This window comes from Euprymna scolopes, chromosome 10 (genome assembly GCF_053919585.1).
Source record: "Euprymna scolopes isolate OS-2025 chromosome 10, ASM5391958v1, whole genome shotgun sequence".
In the NCBI taxonomy this organism is placed as follows: Eukaryota; Metazoa; Mollusca; class Cephalopoda; order Sepiida; family Sepiolidae; genus Euprymna; species Euprymna scolopes.
The window spans coordinates 31927806-31947754 of NC_136491.1; the positions used below are offsets into that span (position 1 = coordinate 31927806).

The 19949-nt window shown below is 38.0% G+C and overlaps 1 protein-coding gene across 2 annotated transcripts in view; it reads left to right on the plus strand.

Annotated features, from left to right (window-relative positions):
- The window catches only part of LOC145285915 (dnaJ homolog subfamily C member 27-A-like), a 68261-nt gene extending 48724 nt beyond the window's left edge, over positions 1-19537 (plus strand). For both annotated transcript variants that reach the window (XM_080134405.1, XM_080134406.1), the window contains 2 exons: positions 12219-12354; positions 18316-19537. In XM_080134405.1, coding sequence (XP_079990531.1) covers positions 12219-12247 — 29 coding nt within the window. In that variant the 3' untranslated portion in view covers positions 12248-12354; positions 18316-19537. The remainder of the gene's footprint in view (positions 1-12218; positions 12355-18315) is intronic.
- Positions 19538-19949: the final 412 nt, after the last annotated feature.

A 19949-nucleotide genomic window follows, 5' to 3' on the forward strand; every position in this document is an offset into this window, starting at 1 on the left:
CATTTAATATGCAAGATGCGTCCATTTAATATGCAAGATGCGTCCATTTAATATGCAAGATGCGTCCATTTAATATGCAAGATGCGTCCATTTAATATGCAAGATGCGCCCATTTAATATGCAAGATGCGTCCATTTAATATGCAAGATGCGTCCATTTAATATGCAAGATGCGTCCATTTAATATGCAAGATGCGCCCATTTAATATGCAAGATGCGTCCATTTAATATGCAAGATGCGTCCATTTAATATGCAAGATGCGTCCATTTAATATGCAAGATGCGTCCATTTAATATGCAAGATGCGTCCATTTAATATGCAAGATGCGTCCATTTAATATGCAAGATGCGCCCATTTAATATGCAAGATGCGTCCATTTAATATGCAAGATGCGTCCATTTAATATGCAAGATGCGTCCATTTAATATGCAAGATGCGTCCATTTAATATGCAAGATGCGTCCATTTAATATGCAAGATGCGTCCATTTAATATGCAAGATGCGTCCATTTAATATGCAAGATGCGTCCATTTAATATGCAAGATGCGTCCATTTAATATGCAAGATGCGTCCATTTAATATGCAAGATGCGTCCATTTAATATGCAAGATGCGTCCATTTAATATGCAAGATGCGTCCATTTAATATGCAAGATGCGTCCATTTAATATGCAAGATGCGTCCATTTAATATGCAAGATGCGTCCATTTAATATGCAAGATGCGTCCATTTAATATGCAAGATGCGTCCATTTAATATGCAAGATGCGTCCATTTAATATGCAAGATGCGCCCATTTAATATGCAAGATGCGTCCATTTAATATGCAAGATGCGTCCATTTAATATGCAAGATGCGTCCATTTAATATGCAAGATGCGCCCATTTAATATGCAAGATGCGTCCATTTAATATGCAAGATGCGTCCATTTAATATGCAAGATGCGTCCATTTAATATGCAAGATGCGTCCATTTAATATGCAAGATGCGTCCATTTAATATGCAAGATGCGTCCATTTAATATGCACGTTTCAAGATGCGTCCATTTAATATGCAAGATGCGCCCATTTAATATGCAAGATGCGCCCATTTAATATGCAAGATGCGTCCATTTAATATGCAAGATGCGTCCATTTAATATGCAAGATGCGTCCATTTAATATGCAAGATGCGTCCATTTAATATGCAAGATGCGTCCATTTAATATGCAAGATGCGCCCATTTAATATGCAAGATGCGCCCATTTAATATGCACGTTTCAAGATGCGCCCATTTAATATGCAAGATGCGTCCATTTAATATGCAAGATGCGTCCATTTAATATGCAAGATGCGTCCATTTAATATGCAAGATGCGTCCATTTAATATGCAAGATGCGTCCATTTAATATGCAAGATGCGTCCATTTAATATGCAAGATGCGTCCATTTAATATGCAAGATGCGTCCATTTAATATGCAAGATGCGCCCATTTAATATGCAAGATGCGTCCATTTAATATGCAAGATGCGTCCATTTAATATGCAAGATGCGTCCATTTAATATGCAAGATGCGTCCATTTAATATGCAAGATGCGCCCATTTAATATGCAAGATGCGCCCATTTAATATGCACGTTTCAAGATGCGCCCATTTAATATGCAAGATGCGTCCATTTAATATGCAAGATGCGTCCATTTAATATGCAAGATGCGTCCATTTAATATGCAAGATGCGTCCATTTAATATGCAAGATGCGCCCATTTAATATGCAAGATGCGCCCATTTAATATGCACGTTTCAAGATGCGCCCATTTAATATGCAAGATGCGTCCATTTAATATGCAAGATGCGTCCATTTAATATGCAAGATGCGCCCATTTAATATGCAAGATGCGCCCATTTAATATGCAAGATGCGTCCATTTAATATGCAAGATGCGTCCATTTAATATGCAAGATGCGTCCATTTAATATGCAAGATGCGTCCATTTAATATGCAAGATGCGTCCATTTAATATGCAAGATGCGTCCATTTAATATGCAAGATGCGTCCATTTAATATGCACGTTTCAAGATGCGTCCATTTAATATGCAAGATGCGCCCATTTAATATGCAAGATGCGCCCATTTAATATGCAAGATGCGTCCATTTAATATGCAAGATGCGTCCATTTAATATGCAAGATGCGTCCATTTAATATGCAAGATGCGTCCATTTAATATGCAAGATGCGTCCATTTAATATGCAAGATGCGCCCAATTTAATATGCAAGATGCGCCCATTTAATATGCACGTTTCAAGATGCGCCCATTTAATATGCAAGATGCGTCCATTTAATATGCAAGATGCGTCCATTTAATATGCAAGATGCGTCCATTTAATATGCAAGATGCGTCCATTTAATATGCAAGATGCGTCCATTTAATATGCAAGATGCGTCCATTTAATATGCAAGATGCGTCCATTTAATATGCAAGATGCGTCCATTTAATATGCAAGATGCGCCCATTTAATATGCAAGATGCGTCCATTTAATATGCAAGATGCGTCCATTTAATATGCAAGATGCGTCCATTTAATATGCAAGATGCGTCCATTTAATATGCAAGATGCGCCCATTTAATATGCAAGATGCGCCCATTTAATATGCACGTTTCAAGATGCGCCCATTTAATATGCAAGATGCGTCCATTTAATATGCAAGATGCGTCCATTTAATATGCAAGATGCGTCCATTTAATATGCAAGATGCGTCCATTTAATATGCAAGATGCGCCCATTTAATATGCAAGATGCGCCCATTTAATATGCACGTTTCAAGATGCGCCCATTTAATATGCAAGATGCGTCCATTTAATATGCAAGATGCGTCCATTTAATATGCAAGATGCGCCCATTTAATATGCAAGATGCGCCCATTTAATATGCAAGATGCGCCCATTTAATATGCACGTTTCAAGATGCGCCCATTTAATATGCAAGATGCGTCCATTTAATATGCAAGATGCGTCCATTTAATATGCAAGATGCGTCCATTTAATATGCAAGATGCGTCCATTTAATATGCAAGATGCGCCCATTTAATATGCAAGATGCGCCCATTTAATATGCACGTTTCAAGATGCGCCCATTTAATATGCAAGATGCGTCCATTTAATATGCAAGATGCGTCCATTTAATATGCAAGATGCGCCCATTTAATATGCAAGATGCGCCCATTTAATATGCAAGATGCGTCCATTTAATATGCAAGATGCGTCCATTTAATATGCAAGATGCGTCCATTTAATATGCAAGATGCGTCCATTTAATATGCAAGATGCGTCCATTTAATATGCAAGATGCGTCCATTTAATATGCAAGATGCGTCCATTTAATATGCACGTTTCAAGATGCGTCCATTTAATATGCAAGATGCGCCCATTTAATATGCAAGATGCGCCCATTTAATATGCAAGATGCGTCCATTTAATATGCAAGATGCGTCCATTTAATATGCAAGATGCGTCCATTTAATATGCAAGATGCGTCCATTTAATATGCAAGATGCGTCCATTTAATATGCAAGATGCGCCCATTTAATATGCAAGATGCGCCCATTTAATATGCACGTTTCAAGATGCGCCCATTTAATATGCAAGATGCGTCCATTTAATATGCAAGATGCGTCCATTTAATATGCAAGATGCGTCCATTTAATATGCAAGATGCGTCCATTTAATATGCAAGATGCGTCCATTTAATATGCAAGATGCGTCCATTTAATATGCAAGATGCGTCCATTTAATATGCAAGATGCGTCCATTTAATATGCAAGATGCGCCCATTTAATATGCAAGATGCGTCCATTTAATATGCAAGATGCGTCCATTTAATATGCAAGATGCGTCCATTTAATATGCAAGATGCGTCCATTTAATATGCAAGATGCGCCCATTTAATATGCAAGATGCGCCCATTTAATATGCACGTTTCAAGATGCGCCCATTTAATATGCAAGATGCGTCCATTTAATATGCAAGATGCGTCCATTTAATATGCAAGATGCGTCCATTTAATATGCAAGATGCGTCCATTTAATATGCAAGATGCGCCCATTTAATATGCAAGATGCGCCCATTTAATATGCACGTTTCAAGATGCGCCCATTTAATATGCAAGATGCGTCCATTTAATATGCAAGATGCGTCCATTTAATATGCAAGATGCGCCCATTTAATATGCAAGATGCGCCCATTTAATATGCAAGATGCGTCCATTTAATATGCAAGATGCGTCCATTTAATATGCAAGATGCGTCCATTTAATATGCAAGATGCGCCCATTTAATATGCAAGATGCGCCCATTTAATATGCAAGATGCGCCCATTTAATATGCAAGATGCGCCCATTTAATATGCAAGATGCGCCCATTTAATATGCAAGATGCGCCCATTTAATATGCAAGATGCGCCCATTTAATATGCACGTTTCAAGATGCGCCCATTTAATATGCAAGATGCGTCCATTTAATATGCAAGATGCGTCCATTTAATATGCAAGATGCGCCCATTTAATATGCAAGATGCGCCCATTTAATATGCAAGATGCGTCCATTTAATATGCAAGATGCGTCCATTTAATATGCAAGATGCGTCCATTTAATATGCAAGATGCGCCCATTTAATATGCAAGATGCGCCCATTTAATATGCAAGATGCGCCCATTTAATATGCAAGATGCGCCCATTTAATATGCAAGATGCGCCCATTTAATATGCAAGATGCGCCCATTTAATATGCAAGATGCGTCCATTTAATATGCAAGATGCGTCCATTTAATATGCAAGATGCGTCCATTTAATATGCAAGATGCGCCCATTTAATATGCAAGATGCGCCCATTTAATATGCAAGATGCGCCCATTTAATATGCAAGATGCGTCCATTTAATATGCAAGATGCGCCCATTTAATATGCAAGATGCGCCCATTTAATATGCAAGATGCGCCCATTTAATATGCAAGATGCGCCCATTTAATATGCAAGATGTGCCCATTTAATATGCAAGATGCGCCCATTTAATATGCAAGATGCGCCCATTTAATATGCAAGATGTGCCCATTTAATATGCAAGATGCGCCCATTTAATATGCAAGATGCGCCCATTTAATATGCAAGATGTGCCCATTTAATATGCAAGATGCGCCCATTTAATATGCAAGATGCGCCCATTTAATATGCAAGATGCGCCCATTTAATATGCAAGATGCGCCCATTTAATATGCAAGATGCGCCCATTTAATATGCAAGATGCGCCCATTTAATATGCAAGATGCGCCCATTTAATATGCAAGATGCGCCCATTTAATATGCAAGATGCGCCCATTTAATATGCAAGATGCGCCCATTTAATATGCAAGATGTGCCCATTTAATATGCAAGATGCGCCCATTTAATATGCAAGATGCGCCCATTTAATATGCAAGATGCGCCCATTTAATATGCAAGATGCGCCCATTTAATATGCAAGATGCGCCCATTTAATATGCAAGATGTGCCCATTTAATATGCAAGATGCGCCCATTTAATATGCAAGATGCGCCCATTTAATATGCAAGATGCGCCCATTTAATATGCAAGATGCGCCCATTTAATATGCAAGATGCGCCCATTTAATATGCAAGATGTGCCCATTTAATATGCAAGATGCGCCCATTTAATATGCAAGATGCGCCCATTTAATATGCAAGATGCGCCCATTTAATATGCAAGATGCGCCCATTTAATATGCAAGATGCGTCCATTTAATATGCAAGATGCGTCCATTTAATATGCAAGATGCGTCCATTTAATATGCAAGATGCGCCCATTTAATATGCAAGATGCGCCCATTTAATATGCACGTTTCAAGATGCGCCCATTTAATATGCAAGATGCGTCCATTTAATATGCAAGATGCGTCCATTTAATATGCAAGATGCGCCCATTTAATATGCAAGATGCGCCCATTTAATATGCAAGATGCGTCCATTTAATATGCAAGATGCGTCCATTTAATATGCAAGATGCGTCCATTTAATATGCAAGATGCGCCCATTTAATATGCAAGATGCGCCCATTTAATATGCAAGATGCGCCCATTTAATATGCAAGATGCGCCCATTTAATATGCAAGATGCGTCCATTTAATATGCAAGATGCGCCCATTTAATATGCAAGATGCGCCCATTTAATATGCACGTTTCAAGATGCGCCCATTTAATATGCAAGATGCGTCCATTTAATATGCAAGATGCGTCCATTTAATATGCAAGATGCGCCCATTTAATATGCAAGATGCGCCCATTTAATATGCAAGATGCGTCCATTTAATATGCAAGATGCGTCCATTTAATATGCAAGATGCGTCCATTTAATATGCAAGATGCGCCCATTTAATATGCAAGATGCGCCCATTTAATATGCAAGATGCGCCCATTTAATATGCAAGATGCGCCCATTTAATATGCAAGATGCGCCCATTTAATATGCAAGATGCGCCCATTTAATATGCAAGATGCGTCCATTTAATATGCAAGATGCGTCCATTTAATATGCAAGATGCGTCCATTTAATATGCAAGATGCGCCCATTTAATATGCAAGATGCGCCCATTTAATATGCAAGATGCGCCCATTTAATATGCAAGATGCGTCCATTTAATATGCAAGATGCGCCCATTTAATATGCAAGATGCGCCCATTTAATATGCAAGATGCGCCCATTTAATATGCAAGATGCGCCCATTTAATATGCAAGATGTGCCCATTTAATATGCAAGATGCGCCCATTTAATATGCAAGATGCGCCCATTTAATATGCAAGATGTGCCCATTTAATATGCAAGATGCGCCCATTTAATATGCAAGATGCGCCCATTTAATATGCAAGATGTGCCCATTTAATATGCAAGATGCGCCCATTTAATATGCAAGATGCGCCCATTTAATATGCAAGATGCGCCCATTTAATATGCAAGATGCGCCCATTTAATATGCAAGATGCGCCCATTTAATATGCAAGATGCGCCCATTTAATATGCAAGATGCGCCCATTTAATATGCAAGATGCGCCCATTTAATATGCAAGATGCGCCCATTTAATATGCAAGATGCGCCCATTTAATATGCAAGATGTGCCCATTTAATATGCAAGATGCGCCCATTTAATATGCAAGATGCGCCCATTTAATATGCAAGATGCGCCCATTTAATATGCAAGATGCGCCCATTTAATATGCAAGATGCGCCCATTTAATATGCAAGATGTGCCCATTTAATATGCAAGATGCGCCCATTTAATATGCAAGATGCGCCCATTTAATATGCAAGATGCGCCCATTTAATATGCAAGATGCGCCCATTTAATATGCAAGATGCGCCCATTTAATATGCAAGATGTGCCCATTTAATATGCAAGATGCGCCCATTTAATATGCAAGATGCGCCCATTTAATATGCAAGATGCGCCCATTTAATATGCAAGATGCGCCCATTTAATATGCAAGATGCGCCCATTTAATATGCAAGATGCGCCCATTTAATATGCAAGATGCGCCCATTTAATATGCAAGATGTGCCCATTTAATATGCAAGATGCGCCCATTTAATATGCAAGATGCGCCCATTTAATATGCAAGATGCGCCCATTTAATATGCAAGATGCGCCCATTTAATATGCAAGATGTGCCCATTTAATATGCAAGATGCGCCCATTTAATATGCAAGATGCGCCCATTTAATATGCAAGATGTGCCCATTTAATATGCAAGATGCGCCCATTTAATATGCAAGATGCGCCCATTTAATATGCAAGATGCGCCCATTTAATATGCAAGATGCGCCCATTTAATATGCAAGATGCGCCCATTTAATATGCAAGATGCGCCCATTTAATATGCAAGATGCGCCCATTTAATATGCAAGATGTGCCCATTTAATATGCAAGATGCGCCCATTTAATATGCAAGATGCGCCCATTTAATATGCAAGATGCGCCCATTTAATATGCAAGATGTGCCCATTTAATATGCAAGATGCGCCCATTTAATATGCAAGATGCGCCCATTTAATATGCAAGATGCGCCCATTTAATATGCAAGATGCGCCCATTTAATATGCAAGATGCGCCCATTTAATATGCAAGATGCGCCCATTTAATATGCAAGATGCGCCCATTTAATATGCAAGATGCGCCCATTTAATATGCAAGATGCGCCCATTTAATATGCAAGATGCGCCCATTTAATATGCAAGATGCGCCCATTTAATATGCAAGATGCGCCCATTTAATATGCAAGATGCGCCCATTTAATATGCAAGATGCGCCCATTTAATATGCAAGATGCGCCCAATTTAATATGCAAGATGTGCCCATTTAATATGCAAGATGCGCCCATTTAATATGCAAGATGCGCCCATTTAATATGCAAGATGCGCCCATTTAATATGCAAGATGCGCCCATTTAATATGCAAGATGCGCCCATTTAATATGCAAGATGCGCCCATTAAATATGCAAGATGCGCCCATTTAATATGCAAGATGCGCCCATTTAATATGCAAGATGCGCCCATTTAATATGCAAGATGCGCCCATTTAATATGCAAGATGCGCCCATTTAATATGCAAGATGCGCCCATTTAATATGCAAGATGCGCCCATTTAATATGCAAGATGCGCCCATTTAATATGCAAGATGTGCCCATTTAATATGCAAGATGCGCCCATTTAATATGCAAGATGCGCCCATTTAATATGCAAGATGCGCCCATTTAATATGCAAGATGCGCCCATTTAATATGCAAGATGCGCCCATTTAATATGCAAGATGCGCCCATTTAATATGCAAGATGCGCCCATTTAATATGCAAGATGTGCCCATTTAATATGCAAGATGCGCCCATTTAATATGCAAGATGCGCCCATTTAATATGCAAGATGCGCCCATTTAATATGCAAGATGCGCCCATTTAATATGCAAGATGTGCCCATTTAATATGCAAGATGCGCCCATTTAATATGCAAGATGCGCCCATTTAATATGCAAGATGCGCCCATTTAATATGCAAGATGCGCCCATTTAATATGCAAGATGCGCCCATTTAATATGCAAGATGCGCCCATTTAATATGCAAGATGCGCCCATTTAATATGCAAGATGCGCCCATTTAATATGCAAGATGTGCCCATTTAATATGCAAGATGCGCCCATTTAATATGCAAGATGCGCCCATTTAATATGCAAGATGTGCCCATTTAATATGCAAGATGCGCCCATTTAATATGCAAGATGCGCCCATTTAATATGCAAGATGCGCCCATTTAATATGCAAGATGCGCCCATTTAATATGCAAGATGCGCCCATTTAATATGCAAGATGCGCCCATTTAATATGCAAGATGCGCCCATTTAATATGCAAGATGCGCCCATTTAATATGCAAGATGCGCCCATTTAATATGCAAGATGCGCCCATTTAATATGCAAGATGCGCCCATTTAATATGCAAGATGCGCCCATTTAATATGCAAGATGCGCCCATTTAATATGCAAGATGTGCCCATTTAATATGCAAGATGCGCCCATTTAATATGCAAGATGCGCCCATTTAATATGCAAGATGTGCCCATTTAATATGCAAGATGCGCCCATTTAATATGCAAGATGCGCCCATTTAATATGCAAGATGCGCCCATTTAATATGCAAGATGCGCCCATTTAATATGCAAGATGCGCCCATTTAATATGCAAGATGCGCCCATTTAATATGCAAGATGCGCCCATTTAATATGCAAGATGTGCCCATTTAATATGCAAGATGCGCCCATTTAATATGCAAGATGCGCCCATTTAATATGCAAGATGCGCCCATTTAATATGCAAGATGTGCCCATTTAATATGCAAGATGCGCCCATTTAATATGCAAGATGCGCCCATTTAATATGCAAGATGTGCCCATTTAATATGCAAGATGCGCCCATTTAATATGCAAGATGCGCCCATTTAATATGCAAGATGCGCCCATTTAATATGCAAGATGCGCCCATTTAATATGCAAGATGCGCCCATTTAATATGCAAGATGCGCCCATTTAATATGCAAGATGCGCCCATTTAATATGCAAGATGCGCCCATTTAATATGCAAGATGCGCCCATTTAATATGCAAGATGCGCCCATTTAATATGCAAGATGCGCCCATTTAATATGCAAGATGCGCCCATTTAATATGCAAGATGCGCCCATTTAATATGCAAGATGCGCCCATTTAATATGCAAGATGCGCCCATTTAATATGCAAGATGCGCCCATTTAATATGCAAGATGTGCCCATTTAATATGCAAGATGCGCCCATTTAATATGCAAGATGCGCCCATTTAATATGCAAGATGCGCCCATTTAATATGCAAGATGTGCCCATTTAATATGCAAGATGCGCCCATTTAATATGCAAGATGCGCCCATTTAATATGCAAGATGTGCCCATTTAATATGCAAGATGCGCCCATTTAATATGCAAGATGCGCCCATTTAATATGCAAGATGCGCCCATTTAATATGCAAGATGCGCCCATTTAATATGCAAGATGCGCCCATTTAATATGCAAGATGCGCCCATTTAATATGCAAGATGCGCCCATTTAATATGCAAGATGCGCCCATTTAATATGCAAGATGCGCCCATTTAATATGCAAGATGCGCCCATTTAATATGCAAGATGCGTCCATTTAATATGCAAGATGCGTCCATTTAATATGCAAGATGCGCCCATTTAATATGCAAGATGCGCCCATTTAATATGCAAGATGCGCCCATTTAATATGCAAGATGCGCCCATTTAATATGCAAGATGCGTCCATTTAATATGCAAGATGCGTCCATTTAATATGCAAGATGCGTCCATTTAATATGCACGTTTCAAGATGCGCCCATTTAATATGCAAGATGCGCCCATTTAATATGCAAGATGCGCCCATTTAATATGCAAGATGCGCCCATTTAATATGCAAGATGCGCCCATTTAATATGCAAGATGCGCCCATTTAATATGCAAGATGCGTCCATTTAATATGCAAGATGCGCCCATTTAAGCTGTGAGTTTTAAGATGCGTCCATCATTTAATCTGTAAGTTTTAAGATTTTTTTTTTTTACAAAGGAATCACCACTTATCAAGGCCCGGAAACCATTCGAGGATAAGGGTTAATGAGTATACATTAGTCAATGTGATTATAGCGTTTTTAACATAGATATTGGGATTTTTGTAAGTTGGATTATATAGGGGTACGGTTCACTAAGAGCTTGTTTACATTGGACTTGAAGAGAATCAAATTGTAGTCACCTGGGAAGCAGGCCAAAGGAAGAGAGTTTCACAGGCGTACAGTTTTAAGAAAGAAGTTTTGTTAATAGAATCTACGTTTAGGTTTAGGCACAGATAAAGAGCGTGGGAAATTATTGACAGTGGTTTTGGCTAGACGAGTGTTTTTCGTGAAGGTTTATCGAGGGGGATCATAGATTGAAGCTCAGACGAGCACTTGCCATGGAAATAACGATAAGTAGAGTCTTCTGTGGGAAAGAGGTTGCAAGGAAGAGAAAAGGGCATCCCCCACTAAGCTACGAAGTCTGTTTTGAACTCTGTCAAGACAGGATAAGCCGCTTCTAGCAACTCCAGCCCAGATGTGGCGACAGTACTCCATCATTGGCCGTATGCATCGGTTCAGTCTGCATTTTAAGATGCGTCCACAATCTGCACGTTTAACGATGAAAATACTATTTAAAACTGCAGGGTGACTGGCCAAAATTATAGGCTTACAATTTATTCCTAACTCCTTTTTGTATTCAGCACCATTCTAGCACAGAGATTCTCCACAAGGAGAAACTTTTAAATCGCAAAGGTTGCATTGTATAACACTATGATAAAGCGCTGTTCTTCGATCGCCTCAGATGATCCGGACGGCGACAGTTCATCACGTAGAAAGCAGCTAAGTCGTTAGTAGACGACACCCAGCAGTAATTCATTTAATCTTCCCTTCTTTCTCGTTGTAAATTATAGTTAAATAATAAATTGTTAACTATTCTGTACTTTCCAAAATAAATTGTTAACTATTCTGTACTTTTATTTAACAATTTTTGTTCTTAAAGTTGTCACATTGTGATTCCAACTCACGACTCCAAATTCATCGGTGTCTCTGAAAAATACGTTTTTCTTTTTTATTTAAGCCGGTGCCATCTCATTTGCATATGAATAACGAGATTTCACGTTTCTTCACAATGCCCAACAGCATATAAGCAGGCGCTGCAGACATTTTCTCTTTTGGCCCTTAACCGGACTGTATATGCTGCACAAATATCAGAGGTATGTACTAATTTTTAACTATTTTTATTTGCTACAAGCGACGACCATGTACCTTATCAAATAAACGTCTTATTTTTACTAACGACTTTTGTAAACGTCATATAAAAAAATGAAAAGAGCAACACAAATTCACCTGGTTTTGAACAATCTCTTGAAGTTTTATTTTTTTAGACGGTATACACCTTCACACATATAAAACCCAATCTATCTTCCATGGGGAAATGGAATCAGCTTAAAAAAAATCAACAGCCCCCTCCCCCTCTGAGTCAAGGAAAAGACTTAAAAAATTTAAACTATCCATTCAGCACGTCACACTAGCTACTTTCTGTCTGTGAACGTAACTGCCGGGACACGTAACCACCGTCACCCGACTTTCAATGAAAAAATTCTACCCCACTTAATCTTAAGGTTATCCTGAGATTTCCTTAGTCTAATCTTAGTTATCTAAATATTATCAGAACTGAAGTTGGCATAAAGACTATAATAATAGGATGAACTAGATTGTAAGGCCTCGGCAGAGCAACTAGTCCAGATAGGTGTCTAGCACGTGGCTTATATAATAGAACATATTATGGAGGGACGCTGTTCAATCCCGCACAAACTACACATTCTTTATACTGATATCTACACGCGCTTTACCCCCGAGACTAATCACTTAGCATTAATACGACTTTATTAGTATATATATATATATATATATATATATATACATATATATATATATATATATATATATATATATATATATATATATATATATATATATATATATATACTTACATTTGTTTATTCATAGCTCGGTTGATGGCCTTCATCAGTGGGTATTTGCCAAAACCACAGTTTCCTTTGTAATCGTCCATATCGATCGCCCATATCATTACACCGGACAATTTCTTTTCGAGGAGCCATTCCACTTTAGCAACAACACTTTCCTGGTCTTCATAGCTAATCCATTGATCATCTTTAACCATGTAAAGCACTTTCTGTTCTGGGATGTATACTCTCTTGCTGTTCTTCATTAGCTTTTGACATACCTGATAATGAAAAAAAAATAATGGTGATCATAGTTTGTAAACTGAACACGGGTACTTTTGCTAGTATATATATATATATATATATATATATATATATATATATATGTGTGTGTATATATATATATATACTAGCAAAAGTACCCGTCGTTGACTGGGTTCAAAAACAGCCCACAGAAAATGGACTCTGATTTATGAAAGTATGATAGGTTATGAAAAGGAAGAGTTGTAAAGAGATAGCTTCGAATTTGGGGGTATCAAAACCAAAGCAAAATATGATGAAAGTAAAAATAAAATAGATAAACCCCATAATTTATTATACCATACCTGTTCACACTGAAACACTTTTCACAATATTCTGTGGATCTATATTAAAAAACCTTGTTAAACTTTGTGACATATTTCTATTCTATGGAGGTCAGGTGCGAACGAACACCCCATAATTTTATTATACCATATTTCTTCAAACTGAAACATAATTATCAAAGTATACTTACGCAGATAGATATGAAAAGTCTATATTAAAGTTTGTGCCTATTTCCATTTTATGGAGGGCAGGCGCGAACGCAGACCCCACAATTTTATTATACCATCCCTATGTAAGTTAAAACATACTTATCCAAGTATTCTTATGTACATCTGTATAATAAACACTTGTAAACGTTTTTTTTTTTTTTTTTTTTTTTTTTTAATTCTTTATTTCCATACTTTGTGGACCAGGTGCGTACGCAAAACCCAAAATTTTAATGAATCATCATTATGCCAGATCAAACATACCCATTTCTGTGTCTCAATACATCTTCTATCATTATTCTGGAGACCGTTTTTGTAGAACATCCCAGGTTGATCCTCCAACCACGACGTAACTTCAGAAATCAAGCCTGCATCATCTGGGAAACGCTTTCCTTTCAAAAACAACTTCATGGCTGAGAAGAGATGAAAGTCAGAGAGTGCAATGTTAGGAGAGTAGGGAGTATGGCGAGGATTTCACGTGCTTCTGATCTGGCGACATGCGAGTTGTAGACCGGAGCGTTGTCCTGCAGGAGGAGGGTGCCTTTGCTGATCTTGCCCCGCCTGTTGATTTTGATAGCTTCCCTTAATTTCCACAAAAGTGAAGCATAATAGGCTCCTGTAATTGTGGTACCCTTTACCAGGAAATCTGTCATCACTACTCCATCCTGGTTCCAGAAGGCTGTGAGCATGACCTTGCCAGCGGAGGGCTGCACCCTTGCCTTCTTTGGAGGTGGTGGGTTCAAGAGCTTCCACTACATTGACTGAGCTTTGGTCTCTGGATCATAGTGATGGACCCAGGTTTCATCCTGTGTAATCAGTTTTTTGAAAAACTTTGACTCATCTTCTTTGCACATCTCCAAATTCATTCTCGAGTACTCGACGCGTTCTCGCTTCTGGAATGGTGTGAGCAACCTGGGAATCCATCTGGCAGAGACCTTATGCATATGCAAATGATCATGAATGATAGTTTCCACAGACCCTGTACTAATCTTGACATCTTGGGCTATTTGGCGAATAGTAATGCGCCGATCTTCCAAAACGGCAGCCTCAACTTTACGAACAGATGCCTCATCAATGGCAGAAGGGAGCGACCAGGTCTGGGGGCTGTTTCCACAGACTTCCAGCCATGTTTGAATTCACGATGCCAGCGTTTTACAAGGTCATATGATAGGACGTTATCACCATAAGTTTCTTTCATTTCATCAAAAGTCTCCTGTGGTGTGCGTCCTTTCAAATACAAAAACCGAATCACTGCTCGACATTCAACAGGCTCGATTTCACACCTGACTCAGTTCAAACACCTGTAAGACAGAAACCACTATTTGTTCAGAGCAGTAATTTGCCACACAACCCGTAGAGATATAAACCATCGCACATGCAAACTTTCAGCTAGATCAGACAACTGGAAGTGGGTCAGGGGCATTACTTATTGCACGCGCCTCGTATACCAACCCAACAGCCTTATGTAATTCGCATTTTCATTTTTATTTTTGTTCAGCAATTTCTAATAAATTAATAATCTGTAATATACAATTGTAAGTTGCATTTTCATATTTTCTCATACATACACGAGTATCGCCTGATTTCACTATACAAAGAGATACCGTATTGTGAAATCTACGACTGAACCAAGGACTTTTTTCAATCTAAAACTCACCTATCTGAGCTATTTGGTACTTTATCTGAAGGTGCAACGTTTACCAATTACCGAAAGAATGGTTAATTAAAAGAAAAGAAATGTAAAAATGAAATCTCTCACCTCAAAGTAACTAAGAAAACCGTGGGTACGAGTTACTTCCCCTTTTTTACTAGGAAACGGTGCATAGACACCAACACCGTTCTTCTGTTAGTCATATAATGTAAAGGAACGGCCATGGAGCGGAATACCAACATTTATTTTGTGCAGGGGGGGGGGGGCTCCCATTTCCACCCAGTTCATAGTTGAACACGCCTAAAACCGATAAAGAAAAAAGGAAAGACGTTTTAATAGAAAAAAAAAAAAAAAAATAAGATACGTACTTTTGTAACACGATGAAATAAAAATTCATTATTTCTCTGATCAATTCAAAGTTGCCGATGTAAGGGTAGGGAATGAATTTAATTTTTCGTTTCTTGTAGAAGGAGTTATTTCCTTCGATAGAGATGAGAAGACGGATGGTTTTGTTTAATAAAAAGGCCATTTTATTTTACGCTTCTTTTTCACTGTGACAATATCAACGTTCCTCCAAATGTTAGGAAATAAAAAAAAAATAAAGGAAACATTACAAAAAAAAAAAACAAAAACAAAAAAAACAATGAGTAAATAAGTCTATCAGCAAAACAAAAGTACAGGAAGTGATTCACCAACACACACAAAAGGAACTAAAATAAGATTCTTAGTCAAGGCGTGACAATGAGTTTTTGCAACAATTTACGGACAGTTTTAATTTTGCGACAGTTGAGGACAATGTTTAGTTCGACACAGTTAAATGCAGTATTGAAGTATAATGGGGGGGGTCACCTCAAATACACAAACGGAATGTTCAAGAAAGATTATCGCTACATCCTCTGTCTTTACTCTCGTTGCCTTCTCTCCTGCTTGATCGGGAATAATCTCCCAGCACCGAGAAATGAACATCGTTTTATAGTTTCCATCTTCACGCACACACGAGATTACGTGAGAACGGACGAAATAAAAATGCTGGCCGCCATGTTTGTTCTTTCTTTTCTTCGCGTGAACTCACTCGCTGAGCACCGACGGTAAGACTTGTCTTTCTTGCTTCTAACCACAAGTATATTGCTCAGAGCAGATCGAGATTAGCTGCCGTCAACTGACGAACATGGCCTCGCTTTGTCATTCCCTTTAAAAATTATTCTTTATTTTGACTTTAAATCATTATTTTTCCAAATGCGGCTGTGACGTCATCCGGGTTTGAAATCCGTGTCCCATGCCTCAAAACGTTGCAATTAAAAACAAAATTCTTATTTCTATTATTCCTCTTTCTCTGTAGATTCATCAAGAGTTATTTCCCTTGCTATCTTGTTTATTAACGTCTTAGGATGAAACATCATTCAACGAATATCCACAGAGTAAGATTAAATTCGTAGTGTTTAGGAACTAACGGGTCATAGGGAGCTAACTTTTGATAATGGCTAAATCTAGGGACCCCAAGGGAGTGGGATGACTGCAGCATATCATTAAGAATAAATCCAGGTACTCCTTAAAATGGAGTACTGTTGCCATATCTGGGCAGGAGCTGCCCGGAGCATCCCATTCAGCTATAATAGAGTTCAAAATCGGCTTTGAAACCTAGTAGGTAATGCCCTTTTCTCTTCCTTGCAACCTTTCCCACAGAAGAGACGTTGCGAGCTTGTCTTTGCTCTATTGTTATTTTCATGGCAAGTGCTCGACTAAACTTCATCTATGGTCTCCCTTGCCAATTTTTCAAAAAATACACTCGACTATCTACAACCACTATATGCAATTTCCCCCACATTCTATCTGTGCTTAAATCTAAAAGCAAATTCCATGAACACAGCTTATTGCTCCGAGATGCCCGCTTGTGGAACATTGTTCGGCTGGTCTGTTTCCCAGTTGAATACAACAGTGTAGCCTTCAAATCCAATGTAAACAAATTCTTGTTGACCCATTCCCATAAATAATACAATTATACCTAATCTACACCATTAACGATTACTACACTACCACTTTACATTCATTAACCCTTATCCTCGAGTGGCCTTCGGACCTTGATAAGTTGTGGCTCCCAAGTAAAAAAAAAAGAAGTGATATAGTAATTCATTCAGTTCCACGTATATGTACCATATAACCTAATTATATCCGGACTAATCTTTCTCGCATAAAGAATAACATATATTCATATTAGCAATACATTTTCTCATTTGGCTATGTCGATTGACTTGGCTATTAGAGTATATAACAAGGTTGCGGAGTCGAAATCAGATTTGGGGAGAAGGATTTGGAGTCGGAGTTGGCCTCATCAAATGCTAAAATCGGAGACGAAATTTTTAATCTTTAAAGAATCAAAATACAGTTCGAATATTAGAAGATTTTAAAAGAAGGAGCTGTAGTCGGAGTCGAATACTTTAGAAGTTTATGAGTCGGAATTGGAGCCGGACCTAATACTTTTCGACTCCATAGGCTTTATATGAACGGCTAGTTGGTTTATAGTCTGTATACAGCCATGGTTAAAATTATGGAGCACCTATAAAAAAAACCTTAGATAATAATTTAAACCTACGCATTTAAAAGTTAAGAATTGTACAGTGAACATTTCAGAACAAATGTAAAATATTTATTGTCGTATTTATTTGCTTTAAAACGTCTTTCAAGAGTTTTAGCTGAGTTTCAAACTAAATTCATTCCAATATTCAAAACGATTCATTGTCATACTAAACGTTGTTTCTTATTTTTCAGGTAATTCCTGCCAGTGTTTTGATGGTATATTTAATTGAAAATGCCTCCAAAGGAACAGCTTGTAGAGATTAAAATGGCCCAAATTGTTGCTTTATCTGGTGAAAGATATTCTCAAGTAGAAATTGCCAGGAAGATGGAATGTTCAAGGAAGGGAATTCTAACGACGATTAAAAGGTACAAGGAAAGTCTTTCAAAAACAATAAAAGCCAGTGAATTAGGTTATTAGAAGCGGGATTAAAATGTTGCAAAGCAAAGAAGAACCATACTTGTCTCAGGCCAACAAGAAAAAAAAAAAAAAAAACGATTAGAATTAGCAAAAAAAAAACAAAAAACAAAAAGAAAAAACATGAAAATTTGACACTTGACAATTGGGCCATTTATTTTAATAGTTATTATTTTTTAGTTATTTAAATAACTGGCTTTCTTGTCTCTTCTATTATGGAATGAGTTTAAGGTTTTCGTCACCTAAAGCAAAAATAAATACGGCTAGTGGACCTAGTACTGCTATGAGAAGGCCGTGCCCGACAGCATCGATGCGTCGATGCCTTCGTTCAGTCTCGAAAGACAAAGGATATCCCCTGCAGGGGCAGCTGCGCGTGTAATTGTTAGGCAAGTGTTGCGGAATTCCTAACCACACTTCTCCTGAATTGGCACTGTTTGAGTCCAGTGGCAAGGAGAAGTCCAGGACGACTGGAAACAATGCCGAGATAAGCGGAGAGCACATACAGCACCTGGAAGTCCCAAATGGTCACTCAATTAGTATTGACCAGTTTAACGTTGCTTAACTTCGATGATCCAGCGGGAACCGGTGTGCCAACATTATTATGTCATATATATGCCCAACAGCATATCCTTTCATTTAGAACTCTGTTTTACTTTTATATTTATTTCTCTTTGCCTTATTAAATTGTATTCTGAATATATATACAGGGTGGGACAAAAATCACTGACCCATTTTAATTTAAAATAGCTTTTTTTTTTTTTTATTTCTAAGTATTTTGTTCAGATCCTGAAAATTAATTATGGAAAAAAAATCGGTATCGTCCAACGTATAAACATTGGACACTTTATGCACCTGCTGTGCATCTAAAGGAAAAGTTTGTGAAAGGAAAACATTACTAGAGAAATAAGAGAAATAAGACCAGAAACTTTGAAAAGATAATGGCAGAGGTAATCAAAAGAGCTCAAATTTGTGAAGCAGAAAATGGTTATATATATATATATATATATATATATATACACACACACACACAGGGTGTGCACAAAGTCTGACTACATTATATAGCCAGACTTTGTGGGCACCGTGTAGATTATGTAGCCAGACTTTGTGGGCACCGTGTAGACTATGCAGCCAGACTTTGTGGACACCCTGTATAATATATATATATATATATATATTTCTACAGAAATATATACACACACACTATATATATATATATATATATATATATATATATATATTACATACATAGAGAGAGAGAGAGAGAGACACACACACACACACACACACAGCGAGACAGAGATCGGTCGAAAATTATGTACTTGTAAAAAAAGTATTTTTTCATAATAATATTGTGTATTCCTTCACGTCACCAAAAGAAAACGAATAAAAAAAAGTAATAAGCTTTTATACT